The sequence below is a fragment of the Nyctibius grandis genome, chromosome 10, assembly GCF_013368605.1.
Source record: "Nyctibius grandis isolate bNycGra1 chromosome 10, bNycGra1.pri, whole genome shotgun sequence".
NCBI classification, from domain to species: domain Eukaryota; kingdom Metazoa; phylum Chordata; class Aves; order Nyctibiiformes; family Nyctibiidae; genus Nyctibius; species Nyctibius grandis.
This window is the reverse complement of record NC_090667.1, coordinates 16,395,521-16,410,046: the sequence shown is the minus strand read 5'-3', so window position 1 is coordinate 16,410,046 and position 14,526 is coordinate 16,395,521. Positions and strand designations below refer to the sequence as shown.

The 14,526-nt window shown below is 47.7% G+C and overlaps 1 protein-coding gene across 2 annotated transcripts; it reads right to left on the bottom strand.

Moving 5' to 3' along the window:
- Positions 1 to 37: 37 nt before the first annotated feature.
- Positions 38 to 5,476, bottom strand: LOC137668113 (DNA polymerase beta-like). 2 transcript variants are annotated; one of them, XM_068409407.1, is made up of 6 exons: positions 5,388 to 5,476; positions 4,629 to 4,699; positions 3,908 to 3,994; positions 1,200 to 1,347; positions 892 to 1,026; positions 38 to 296 (listed from the first exon to the last, which is right to left on the bottom strand). In XM_068409407.1, the coding sequence occupies exons 4-6, from the start codon at positions 1,231 to 1,233 to the stop codon at positions 235 to 237; spliced, it is 231 nt and encodes a 76-aa protein (XP_068265508.1). In that variant the 5' UTR covers positions 1,234 to 1,347; positions 3,908 to 3,994; positions 4,629 to 4,699; positions 5,388 to 5,476; the 3' UTR covers positions 38 to 234. The 2 variants fall into 2 exon arrangements, 1 of the variants encoding a protein (XP_068265508.1); XR_011048876.1 differs by lacking the exon at positions 1,200 to 1,347.
- Between the last annotated feature and the right edge of the window lie 9,050 nt (positions 5,477 to 14,526).

Here is a 14,526-nt window from a genome sequence, read left to right as displayed (position 1 = left end):
GCTTTAAATGCTTTTACGTCAGAGGGAGACAGCAAAATGAGGTAATACGAGGTTTAGTCTTCACGTGCTACCCTGGCACCACGGGCTTACATCAGTAATGTGTGTTTCTTTCAACATTTAAGGAATGAACATACACTTGCACTCAAGGCTGGCTGTTTGTAGAAGACTACGTGGGTGTCAGTAGGTGACAGGCAGGCAAGCAGGTGTTCATCTCGTCCTTTGGCTGCAGGTACTTCAGCGGATGTCGTCAAAGACGTCATCTTCACGTTCCACTGGAAGGGCCTTCCCAGCATTGCCTGCAAGCATGTTGTAGGTGAGATTTAGAAGGTGGAAGCTTGGTACCACCCTGAGCTGAACAAGATTAAGACCAACTGCTCTAAGTAGAACAGATGTGCACAGAAACCACAGAGCTTTGCATACAGGCACAAAGGTATTTAAGTATTAACAACCATCTACACCAAAGGAAATAAGATACCTAATTACCTTTGGAGCTACATGCAATTTTAAAGCAAGAGAAATAGCCAGCCAGCCCTCCCCTCTCCTCCTGCTGCCAACCTCACTGAAGGACATGAATAAATCTTGTTTAAAAGAATGGGAAAACAGTGCACTGTGCACAGCACTCCTGTCTTTCAAAAGACCCAAGCTGCAGGTTAACAGTAAAACTCTCCAGAGTAGGTGAGGTGGGCTGGAGAGGTGAGTTCTTTGTGCCAGTGCTGCCTGTAAAACAGGCTGCCTCTCCTTGCCCAGTGGCACCCAGGAGACAATGAAACATTCCAGTGAACTGCAGTTCTGCCAGAAGCATTTCCAATGCACTGAGAGAGCAATTTAAGAAGAGTATCACAAGGAGGATGTAACTAGAAAAAAATACCCTGCACAAAGGCATGAACTGACCTGTCACGCCCATGCTCATGGGCACGTTGATCGTGAAGCCCATCTCCACAGCATGAATTCTTATGTTCTTGTTGAATCTGTCACTGCTTGTGAAATACAGCACACTGCAGTAATACTTTTCTCCACAGGGTGAGCCTGAAATAAAAGAGAGAGAAAAAAAAAACCACAGAAGACAAATATGAAGTTAGAAGCTGTCTGGAATTCAACCATTCAGCCATTCTTCTCGATTTACTGCCCGTGAAGCGCACAGATTCAGAATTCTGTACATTTGTTTTCCCAGAAGCCTGACACTAGGCTGCAACACCTACCAACAGCTAGTACTGCACAGCTGCCGTGGCCCATGAGTTACTGGTGTTCAACCAGCAGCTCCTTAACCCTGGAAGCTGACATAAAGAGCCTGGTTTGCAGTTGTGAGCTGAGATACGGCATTCTCTTTACTTGGCAGGTGATAGAAACCTTGAGGAAGAAAATAAAGCAAAAAATACAAAATTTGAGATAAACAGATTTGGGAGAGTCTCACGGAGCTTCATTGACCTCTCCCCCACCACTTTTAGAAGCGCACGTCCCTCAATACTTGTAGTTCTGTGACCACAAGCAGTCTTGAGAGGCTGGTAACAGATGGTGCTCGTTAAACTGGAATGAAATAACACAGAAGTTTTAACAATCTCAAAGGGATTCGCCACATGGACATTATGATAAATTAAAAAGGAGAAGCAAAATACTTCGGAAAGGTCCTGAAAGCTTTCGACAGCACGCTAACGTAGCTGATCTGCACCTTAACTCTGTCCCTCGGAGTGAGCGCAGGGCTGCGGTCAGCGAGTTACTGCAACCCACCCCCGTCAGGGTCAATCTATATCTGGAGCTGGGGCTGAACACCTGGAGGGCAAAGTTAATGCCCTGCCAAACTGCTTCGCTCAGTGTTTTCTGAGAGTATCTGGATGTCACGTAGCTGTGCATAAAGCTCAAGCTGACAGAACAGGAAAGCTCTTTCTTGAGACCTCCGCTGTCGCTTTCCAGATCACACTCCTTCGTAGTCTCTGTGTAATCCACTTTTCAGCTTTGTTGTTTGAGGTCTTGTCTGTAATCACCTAAAATGATCACGCAGTATGTGGAGGGAAAGTAAAGAAATGAATCAATGAACGGTTAAGACATGTTTGCACAGGAGAGAGTCCTGTAAGATGTATCCTCCAGCTTCACGCTGAGATTCCCCCTTCTATTCTTAGCTTTACTTTGAAAGCCAGACGTTGCCTTTGCTTTTTAAGTCATGCAGTCTGTCTCCCATACCAAGGCTTTGCTCTTCCCAATTCTCAGCTGTAATCACACTTATGTTTTCTGCAACATTCCTTTCTTATCTTCTGCTTTGAAGACAACGACTACAAAATCCTTTCTAATAGCTGTCAGGATTACACAGAGCAAGCAGTCAACCTGTTAATGAGCTTGCAGGGCTCTGAATGCAATCTGGGACACGAGTGCTCTGCTCTAGCTCACAGACGTGCCTTTAGCTTTAAATCAATACAACATTCACACTGTAAGTCACGGGCAAGAACAGGGGTTACTCCTCCTCTCACAATGTAACTGTCCTGGGAAATCAGATGAGCCTGAATAGCCTGTGCAGAAAGTGGGCAAAAACCAGTAAGCGCACAAACGGCAGCGATTTAGGGAAGCTCAGCTAATGTGCCCCCCCATGGATAAATCACAGCTCGAAGCAGCTCTTTTCACTCACCCAGCTAAGCCTGGGAGGCTTCTCCAGGGAGTGATTTTTCCCAGGATTATCACAGTCCTGTGGTTAGACCACCTCCAGCTCTGAGCTCTGCAACACAAACTGAACCACAGTCCCAAGCACCTAAGCAGCCACCTCTCCCACGTTCCTCAACTAAATCTGTTCTGGCAAAGTCACAACTGGCATCAGCACAACTTTAGCCTCTTTCATGTGCTTTCCCTCAGCCGAGGTTTTAAACCCAGAAGTGGCAACACTTTCATTTACCCCTCCTGAAGGCCAAGAAAGACACCGGGTAACTCCCCCTCAGACAGCCCTGCAAGCTGAACTGATGAAGACAAATTCACTTCAGATTATTTCAGCTCTTATTTCAAGCGAAAAAGAAGACATCACGTGCTCTAACAATCTCTTGCACCTTGGCAGACCAAACACCTTTAAGCATTTACACCTCCCAAAAGATTAGCTTAATATAATATTTTTATTCTTTAGCAGGAATTCACACGGCAGAGCCTTTTGGTTCGTGGCCCTCCAGGACCTCTCCTCCAAGGGATTTCATAAAGCTGTTACTGTGATGGTGGAACTCATGACTCCCTGCTTCCACTCTCTCTTGCTTACAGCTGTACTTCACTGTTCGAATTGTCTTTCACCCAGCCTGCAAGGCCAGCATAGCTGCAGCCTGTAAAGAAAACTCTTTGGTGAAGCCAGGCAACACACAAGCCACATGTTCCAAAAAATAAAAGCTGTGTGGTGAGCAAGGGACCTAAGAAAACACAATGCCAGAACTCGCTGCGCTCACCAGACACCTCCCATATTCTCTATTACATCCTGAGCCTACCAGCATATCCTCTATCCCCACTCTGCAATAAAACCCACAGCAACGGAGAAAAAAGTACATTAAACATTAGACAAAACAAGGTAAAGATGCACCTGAAACCAGAAGTTGTGTTATTCTGTCCTAAGCATCTTGAAACTACTGGGTGGAGGAAATGTGGGCTGAAAAAGTGTTGTGGTGCCAAGCTTCTGGGGAAATACAGGCTAAACAGAGACAGGGACAACACTGTTGTGACTGTGATGTCAGTGGGATTCAACTATAAAACGTACAGGAACAGCTACAGCAATACCTGTAGATTTTCTAGCACTGAAATACTTACAAGAGTAATTCCCCAGGCAGGGCACCCCCTCCAAGAACACACAAAACCTCACGACTGACCGTCCAACCAACAAGTTTTGTCTCTATGCTGACTTCTTCCACGAGCTGTAATCCCTCCCACATCCCCACCCTCCACAAAATCCACTCACCATTAATTCTGTTTCATGCTTTGGCAGCAGCTGTGACCACACAAACTTTTTCTTCAGCTGTTCTATAACCTGCTGCAAAAATTTTGGCTACGAACAGTGACAGCACCAAAACAAACAAAAAAAACCGAAATAAAATTAGTTTACAAACAACAAGACTCTTACTTGTTTACCACCTAATGGCTCACGTGTACTATACATTGCTGTAAGTATCTATATTTCTACACAAAATATGGCCAAGGGAAAGAATTACAACAATTGTGACAAAAACTAACAAAACTACAGATGTGAAATGGTGCATAAATTTTTCCACTGAACCTGCTGTCAGCTTGGTTTTGTTAGAAGGGAGAGAACTGTTTTCTTAGGTTGAAGCTGAGCTTTCAGAGTAATTAATTTGTAGGAACAACGTGAGAAGTGCGAGATCTCATTAGGATCTACCCAGAAAAAGATTACAAACCACCCAGGGTGTTTGTTTCTCCTCCAAAGGGTCACGACCATATGATGACATACTTAGTTTGACTTTAATCACTGCTTTATTTGGGTATTTGTTGCAATTAGAGGTGTTAAAATTGTACAAAATTGGTGGCCAGGGCAGGGAGAAGGAGGAGGGTAAGTATACAAAGTATTTCTGCAAGAGGAGAAGCTGCAGTACCAGCCTGAGATGACACCACCTCCACACACGCATCCTTCTGGCAAGGGACAGCACCGACACGAAAACACGTACCTGCTGGGATGAGTCTGGTGTGAAACTGGGATGTGCCAGGAGAGAATCCATCGCCCTGCTCGCCTCTGCGCCTAGGGAGTCACACAAAGAAAACCCCTCCGGGTGAGCCCTGCGGCCCGTTTTAAAGCAGCAGTTAAAGCCAGGCTTTGGGTCTGAACCCTGGCACCGAGTCAGTGCTACAGATGTTCACCCCACCGGCTCTTGTGTGTTTTTCTCTCACAGAAACCCCTCAGCGACTACCCAAGCTTAGGGGGAAAAAACCTGATCTTTAAGTGGAAACAGCACCTTCCCTCAAACAAAAAGAACGAGCATCACCCTGCACCTCAGAAATCACTCAAAAACTTCCTACTATATTTTAGAGTAAGGAAGGACAGGTGCTCGGAAGGTAAAACAAAAATTCACGCCGCTCTTTATCGCGGAAAACATTTTTGTGGGCGTTTCAGCGCCGCACAGGCCATGAGCCGATACTCGGAGGGCCGGATTCCAGCACACCCCGACTCTCCAGCGGGGCACCGCGGAGCCACACGAACCCTTCCCAGCTGCCAGAACCGCCGGTACCCCCCACACCCCCGTCCCCAATGAACGCAGCAGAGCCCCAGCCTGGCCCAGAGCGGCCGCGGGCCGCAGCAACGCGGAGCGCCTCTAAACCGGCCCTGAAGCCCGCTGCTTAGCGGCTCCCGCCGCTGGAGCTCCCCGCAGGCCCTCGGCCGGCCCCAGCCCCTCCCGCCGGGCTCTCCCCGGGCCCCCCCGCCCGCTCACCCCGCGGCCCGGCTCAGCTCGGCCCGGCTCGCGGCAGCGCCGACAGACAGACGAGCCCCCAACCGGAAGTCTCCACAGAGCACTTCCGGTGTGACATCACCAGCGCGCCGCCGGCCGCACGGCGCCTGCCTGACGTCACCGCGCGTGGCAGCACCGCGGCCGCGATTGGCCCCTTCTGCCTTGGCGCCTGCGCGCTGCCACCGCTGCTTCCGGGTTGTCCCGGGCCGGGCCGCGCTGCGCCGCTCCCGGTGCCCACGGACGGGCAGCGCAGCCTCTGCGGGCCGCGGGCGCCGCGCAGTGTCCCTACGGCGGCCTGTGGGGCCTCGCCGCGGTCGGTGCCGCGCGGGAGGGCCCGGGGATGCCGGAGCGCGGCCGCGGGGACGGAGCTCGATGGCGCATGCGTGAGGCGCGCCGCTCCGTGGCGCCCCCTGCCGGCCGCTCCCCTCTGCCTCCCCCTGTTACAGAAAAGGGAATTTTTCAGCCCAGAATCGTTTGGGTTGGAAAAGGCCTTTGAGATCGAGTCCAGCCGTTACCCCAGCACTGCCAAGGCCGCCACTAACCCATGTCCCTCAGCACCACATCTACACAGCTTTTAAATCCCTCCAGGGATGGGGACTCCACCACTGCCCTGGGCAGCCTGTTCTAATGCTTCACAACCCTTTCGGGGAAGAAATTGTTCCTGATGCCCAACCTAAACCCCCCCTGGCCCATCTTCTGATGAAGAAAGGGACGGGGGGAGGCAGTGACGGCAGCCACCTGCCATGGGTGGAGGACGCTGCTCCTACCGTGGCAGGTCCGGCACAAGAGCACCCTGTGCAACGCCTAAATGGGGCACGAAGGAAAAACCTCAGCCTGAGGCAGAGCTTGAAAAAAGAACAGCAGCAGGAAAAGCCAAAGAGGATGCTGAGGGCTGCGGGGAGCCCCAGCCCCACCGTAAGGAACAACCTGGCTTTTAGGCATGGCCTCAGGGAGAGAGAAATGGGTTACTACAGGTGTTTTTAATTACCACCTTTAATTTCCAAAACTGATGTAAAAGCAGAAGGGACTGGAGGTGTCTACCTATGGAGCATATGTAAAGTTAAAAAACCCCACAAAAAACCTCAACAACAATAAAAAGCCCTGAGAATGAACGTAAAGGAAACTAGGCTTCAGTAAGAGAGTGATGTGGCTCCAAGTAAGGTGAAGTGGCTCCATCAACCACAGTTAAGGTTTGGAAACGTGCTCTCCCGCCACGACAGCCGGCCTCAGCGCTCCTCCTGGCTGGTTTTGCAGGGTAATCCTCCAAGGAAGGACAACTCTGAGAGCAGCTGCCTGACCCAGCGGTACAGTTGGGTTTCTTTCAGTCGTTTTCTTTGAGGCAAGCATCTGAGTACAGAAGGAATTGAAGAGAGGCATCAAAAAGCAACAGGTTGGAAACAGAGGGAAGATGAAGTGCTGTCCCTCTTCTAGGTAGTGAAAGATCAAGAGGCCTGTGCGATAAGTGTGTGTATAATATGCCTTTTAAGATGAAGTACCGTGGCTGAAGTTAAACAGCAAACAGTAAACAAAGGAAGGGAGAAGCAGGAAGACAATGGATCTAACTCAAAGCTTTCTCCACCTCCAGCTGAGAGAAATCCTGTTTCTCTCACTAAGCAGAAATGTCCTTCCTCTTATTATTGTCTACAGTGGTGAACAGATCACCAGCATCTCTGTATGTAACATAGAAAAGCAGGCATATAAAAAGAGAAATAACTTTATGTACCCACAAAATATAACATTTTTGAGATCTAGGAGAAGCTCAGGCAAATCACTTCAGCCGACAAACGCTCTCCCCAGCACACTGTACTCGAGCAGACTGCATCCCCTTAGGTGTAGCTTTTCAGCACAGGGAGTGCGAGGACGGCACCTGCATCCATCCTTGCCTTGGCAAAGCAGAACGTTACACTCAGTGGAAGCCAGAGGTCCCTCAGTTACAGGCACTGCAAAGTGCTGTGCGTCCATGATACGTACTCACACATCAAGCTGATGGCAAAGAGATTGTTGTTACTGAGGTGATGACGAGTAAATGGCAAAAATGTGCAACTACAGTTGCACAGGGGAAAACAGCAGCAGCTATCAGTCCTTGCAAGGAAGCCAGCTGATCTGAGAGAGGTTTTTCTAAGTCAGGAAAAAGCACAGGCAGCAGCTTCACAGAAAGGAACACGCTTTGAAGTCGAAAACTCTGCTCAACAAGAAGGAGCCTGCTGTTCTGCACAGCCAGTCAGCGCTGGACTCAGGTGCATAACAGCATCATATCAAACGGGGCATTTAGTGATTTTTAATGAAAACAACCACCTTTCAGTAACACATTGGGTGTTGCAGGACTGGTTTTGTCCAACTACTGCACTAAGAGCACTGCAGACTGCAGCACTATTGTGCGCTACCCCATTGTTGCTGGTGGAGGTGTAACCCCAAGTCTCTGCTATCACACAGCTATTTTTGTAGCTGTAACTCATGAGAGCAAAATCCAGAGCGTAACAACCAGTAACACATCAGTTGTGACGGTCCTTTGCCCCGAGAGTACAAATAATACTGGAACCTGCTGACTTCAAGGAAACCTCTGGAACGACTCACAGCCTAATACTAATACCGGAGGCAGAAACTGTTTGGAGGGACCAGAACAGCAGAAGAGAAAGGTGTTGCAGGAAAAGGAGTATCAGTGATCTGTTACCTGATCACTCTTAATAGCAGTATGAATAACACCATCCCTCCTCACCACAAGAAGCAGGGTTTCTCTTGTTTGGAGAGACAGAGGCAGCTGTAAGTTGGATCCATTTGATTTTACTCCTTCAGCCACTTTACCTGGTTGTCTTCTCTTGAACTTACAAATCTTGTCTCTTTTTCTTTTCACACATGCAATATGATAACAAAGCAGAAACAGTGAGAGCAAAGCTAAGGCAGAAACAGTTAACAATATCCACGTGGTTGGAATGGCTTATTTATTTCTCTGTGCTAGCCTAAGGAGAGAGAAATAACAAACGATTGTTGTCCAGGTCACTCACGATTGTCACCTAGGCTGGAACTCCTCCTTCTGGAGGAGTTTCTGGTGATATCAAGGGTCCCCTAAACTGCATTTCTGCTCCATGATTTTATCCAGTTCATTAGGTATTATGCAGACAAACCTGTTCACCCATCCTCTCTCATGTTACCTGTCACTATTTGTTATCATTGGTTCCATCTCTATAGCCAACAGATAAACTTTGCATTTCATTTAAATGAGCTATTATAACATTTAAGCATCAATTTTTACCACCTTCTTTTTCTTTTTTGTTTTCCTTAAAGGAAAGGTCTTAGTATACCACTTGCTGTAACACATTGCAGCTAAAACTTTTTGGAAACAGTAAATTCAGTGCTTAAGCTTTGGTTATTAGAGAGGGAGTCTCCTAATATCTCATTATACCGTCTTCTGTTAGAGTTATTTTTGTTCTGGGTCAATCCCATTATTGCTTACAATAATTCTAATAGGAAGAAAGGGAAATCTGTGCGTGATTCACTACTATGCATTATTCAGCACTTGGTAAACATCCAGCACACAGCTCTTCCCTAGCTTCGCAAGAGCACTGGCACCAGGCACTGCAAATCAACATTTTGGGGAGAAGAATTTCATTCATCCAGCCCGCCCCCAGTCATCAAAACATGCTCCATGCAAGGCAGAGCAGCTTGAGAGCCAGAGCTTCAGAACCTGCCCAGCTGCTGGGTATGTTCATTTGGAAACAATTAGTCTCAATCAGTCTCCATGGAGGAGAAAAGCCGTGCTGAGATCTACCCCTGCTCTGCAGTGCCATGCCAAGTTATCAGGCTCCCTCCAAACAAACAACTGGAGGAGACCCAGCCCCTTAGTAACAGCCGTGTGGTGGCTGTCAGGAACGCGGTATTTCAGTTCCAGACTAGCAGCAGAGGGAAGTGGTGTAAGAGTGAGGCTGCTGAAAACACGCAGGACATAGAACAGTATGTTCTGTTAGAGGGCAGTGGCACCACACGCGCCCATCCAACGCAGCTTCTTAAGGACATCCTCAGAGGTCACTGAGACAACCCCTCAAGGAGGGCTCGCTGGCATTAGTGATGTCATTTTATAGAAAAAGGAGGTCAAATCTATTCTTGTCACTCACGTTTATTTCTAAAAAACCCAGACTTGGTTATCGAGGGTTCAAGTTCCACCTTCTTTGCTGAGCGGCAAAAGGCTATCAGACAAATCCATAATGTTTTACTGGCTGAAAAATGCAAGCTCTTACTCATGTAAGGCCTGTACCATGGTAAAGCCTGGGAAAATCTGACACAAATACCGAGCCAATGTCTGTAAAATATTCTCTGACATGCTGTGTTACGTTAGCACGCATCACCTGAAGCAGGTCTGCAGGCCGTGGTTCTAGCATCACATTACCAGTGTGTGAACACAGCTCTGTCCAAGCAAGCTTTCCATCTAAAAAGCCCCTTTGGTGTTTCCCCTCCCATCAAAAAAAAAATACAACTAGGATTAGCTGCATAAGTCAGGATTACTCTTAGAAAATCACATGCAGGGCATTTGTGTCTTAACAAGTCTCGGTGAAACCAGAAACTAATGGATTCAGCAGTTTTGCTACTGGCTTTCCCCCCAAATTCCCCTGAAGGAGAAGTACTGTATAGGAGATGGATTCTACAGTGCTGTAGTTAAGTCCCCGTGCTCAGCAGCTGTCACTCCCCTCTTTATACATGCACATGTGTTTGGAGCCAAAAGGGGTGACTGAACTTGCACAAAGAGAAAGCTGCTCTGGCTTTCGTATTTTCTTGTGTTGACACACACGTCCGTAGACCCTGCAGAAAGCACTCCAAGCACTTCTGGGCTCTTGCTCATTACAGCAAGCATTAAAAAAAAAAAAAAACACAAAAAACTGTCAGACACAAGAAATATTTTCCTCGGCCCGGTATCAGCTTTCTGGCAGGAGGGGATGGGATGAATGGCTGCTGGCAGGCTGTACGCAGCTGAAGCAAGTGCTTGGGGAAGACAGAGAGCTCCAGCAGGCTCAGAGACATAATTCACACCAGCTGCCTTTGCTCTGGGTTCTCTTTCTCTCCCCTGGTGTGATAATGGTCCTGATTTATGAGTGAAGATACAGCAGCACCCTCTTCCTGAGCGGTGTGCTGCCTTCACAGCCTGCCTGGGTGCTTATTAATACTCTTTATCCCTCCCATTTCAGAAAGAGCAACAGTACGAGGCAGAGGAGAAGCTGTTGCCTAGAGATCTGACCATGATGTTGATACCCAGCCCGTACTGTTTGCCAAGCATTATTAACCAAACCCGTGCCATTTCTGCATGGATTATTTAGTTACAAATGGGTTTATAGGGTGGCAGCATTAAACCAGGCAGGAAGGACACCCAGCATCAGTATTCCTCCGCACGCAGTGGCAGCACACATGATCAGTTCAGGTTTGCAATCTTCACACATACAGGCTGAGCCTGTAACATAAATAACACTACCCCATCTCCCACTCATTTATGTAATCTCTGCCTCCACACAAACACATGGCTAAACAGACTCCAAAGGAAAGCCCCCGTCGCTCAGGACTTGCACCTTGCTGTCCAGCCCCTCAGCTAAATCAAATCCTGACACACAGAACGCTTGTCAGGTCATGCAGACTGACTCCCTCCTGTCTGGTGCAAAGGTAATCTTGGTAATTTGCTGGGCAGGATCCCTGGGACCCCTCTGGTCTACCCCTGATCATCGAGCCCAGGCCAGTAAAGAAGGTAAGCTTTCAGCATCGTGAAGTTACCAAAGGATAATCCAAAGAGTCACCCAAAATGCCTGTTCTATCGGACAAATCCAGTTCTATATCCATATACCCTGTTCTTCATGCAGGGAGGACCTTGGGCCAAGCTTAGGCTGGTGAAGCCTTTCTTGAGGAAAACAGGGTCACAAGCAGGCATCTAACAAGGGACATAAAGCCTGAGAGCATCCAAGCTGAAAAGCGACTTGATCTCTACTTGCTGAAGCTCCTTCCCAGGCATGAACCACTCGGGATTCATTCATGTCACTGTGTAAGCCTTTGGTTTCAGGTACTTTTTAAGCTAATTGCTTCCTCTGGCAGTTTGTTTCTCTCCCTCAGCTCAGGTTAAAGGTCTGGAACGAAACTGAAGATACAGCTTTTGTAGACAGCTCGTTATGAGAAAGCAAGAAGTACAAGCATGCTGAGCCATGTGAAAGTTGTGAAAAGCAGGCACATTTTTACTAAATTATTAATTGTAATTATTAAATATACACACTGTCCTAAGTGCAGGGCACTAGCCCAGACTTTTGTCCAAGAAAGGCTGCTTGGGTGGAGAGCAGGATGGAAGCCATGTAGCAAAACCCACCTGCAATGCAATCTAACACACCCCTGAAAACTCCTTCTGGAGCAACTACAAAAGGCTTCACAAGCTGCAAGTATCCTGCAGACGTGTGTGGGACCCCCCGCCTATGCAGGAATCTTGCTGCAACCATCTATTTTTGTCACCTCGAGATTAGATTTCTACACTGCATTCTTTGTGGGATTGCACCTGGAAACTGCTGGGGAGCAAAAGGTAACGTGAGATCCTGCTTACCAAGGCACGTGTCACCGTGAGAAAACACCACACAACTGCTCTGGGCCCTGCATTCGCTGCCAGCAGGACCCAGGTGGAATTTGGGATGTTTGGTTTTCATCCATAAAGCACAGAATTCTTTAGCAGCAGTGTCAAAAATGCTGAAGCTGAGACCAGGGAGAGAAATGAGTTGGGGTGGTGTTCATGTGAGGAGGAGTGACCTGGTGGCAGAGAATTCTTTACGGAGCTGCCGCAGCTCTCAAATTCCTCACTAAGTTGGCTAAAGCCAAAAGTTAATAGTCTCTTCATGTGCTGAAACACTCATCAATATTTCATCAGTTGTAAGAAAGTATGGTCTAAGGAGAAATAAAGTATTTCAACATCAACAGCTCTGTTATGCATTTGAATGCACTGCACAGGCCTTTCAACTCTCATAACTTACCCTGCTGCCAGTTAAATCACAGCTACGTTTGCTTTGTTGTTAAAGTCGGGCCAGAACCCTACCTCTGAGTCTTAAGTTGTCTCACATCCAAACTGCTCAGGGTGTAAACATGGTCTAGAGCGCTTCCCAGCCTCCAAACGTCTCGCACTGAACAGACCCTGTAGTGGCTGACACGTCGGGAATCTGCTTGGGTGCAGAGTGAACAGGTATGTCATGATGTTCCTTAGCTCCAAATGTCTATTTAAAGACAGTTTCCAGCATTAAATTTCCCCTTTTTTTAAAAAAAAAAAAAAAAAAAGCAATACTCCAGCACCATTTCAAGTTTGTCTATCCCAGACTGACAATCCTCTTAGCATTTACTGTCACCCCAGGAAAAGGATTTGACACATTCTATATAGGAAATGTATTTTGATGGCCAGGTAATGAGCTGAGAGCTGTTTGTCCCCTCAAACAGCCAGGCGAGCGTTTGTGGCTCTGAGAAACCTCCTTCTCGATTCCAGTCACAGGCGTGCCAGCCTGGAGCCCGCAGATGAAATGGAAATGCTATTATCATTACGCTGAAACATGTTTTCAGCTTCTGATGGGGATGGAGAGGCGCTGGGTCCTGCTCAGCTCGAGGTACGACTGAGGAGCGCTCTGGGCCAGAAGCTGCAGAAGGGGGTTAGGAGGGAGGACTGACACCACGTTTATCTTTCCAAGAAATTAGCTCACTATCTTCTGATCAAAACTGGATTCAAGCCTTCAGGTTTGGAAAGGATCACACTAATACATTTCTCAGCACTGTACTTTTGAAGTTTCTAACCTGCCGACGAGGTGAAGGGCTTCACCCTGGACGAGAGCAGCGTTCTGCCAGAGCCAGCAGCGGGGTATCGCAGCAGTGACCTGCACGCTGGACCTTCCCCCACTGCAACAGATCAGCCTATTCACCGGCGGGGGAGCAGAAAGAGGAAAATAAGTAGATAAAAACATTACATGAGAACCATCACAGGTCGGATACAGATTCGAAAAGCAGGCAGGATTCAGGTCGGGTACGTTGCTGTTTGGGGCAGGACTCAGACTGTCTTTAGCAAAGCTGTGAGCACGCTGCTGCTTTCAACAGGAGCCTGGAGACATAATTTTTTGAACATTTAGATACAAAACTGTGCACCAAAGATGCACATGCAAACACCACAAATGCACAACTGCTTGCTCCTCGTTAGCCAAAGGGTGGGTATTAACCTACCGATCCCAGGCAGCACCAACACGTCATCACGCAAAAGTCGCATCTTTCAGTGCTCTATGCTCTTTCCCGTGTGGAAAAAAGATTGTGCAGAGGTGCCACCTTCTTACAGGCGTGCTTTGAGATGTCACTGCTGCTTAAATACTTTGGGACCAGGGGATGAAAGGTGCCACACACTCCCCCCGCCAGCACCCCGGGGAGGATGAGCTGTCCTGGCTCTGCTCCGCAAAGGGAGCAGCTGGATGGAGAGGGGAAAACCCTGTTATTTTTCTTCATCATCCTGAAACCCTCTCCTGATCCAGCTCTGAGAGCGTGTCTGTCTGAGGCTTGCATGGCCTCTGCTTTCTTTTTAGGGGGTGAAGAAGGAGGGCTGGGTTTCAAAGAAATGGGTGATGCAAAAGGAGTTCTGATATTCCACGCTTGTACTGGGATGATTTCCAATGATCTTTAACCTTTGCAGACCAGTGGATTTACATCTGCTTACACCAGCAATGAATTTTGATCTCGGTCTCTGGTTTGGCAAATTAGGAATCTGAAATCAGAATTCCTCTAACGAATAACAGGATGTTTGATGATCCAGTCTGCTGTTACAGCCTCCCCATTGAAGCAAGCGGAGCCTCAGCGCTCTGTATAAACTATGTTCCATGGTAGAGTAAAAGCGAATTAAGAGGAGGCAGTTCCCATCTCAGCTAAGGAGAGCAAATGACCAAACTGCCTGTTCCTAGGACATAAAAGCTGCAATTACAAGCTCATTATTTAAGCAGTGTATTTCTGATGCTTAATCTTCCTGGATTCATTCAGACACTTAGAAATCTTTTTGAAAGGATCCTCAAAAACTCAGCAGGTCTGAGTCATTTTGAATATTTCATTCTATGTTCCTCAGAACAGATTTAAATAAATTACATTATAACCTCTGTATTTTAAT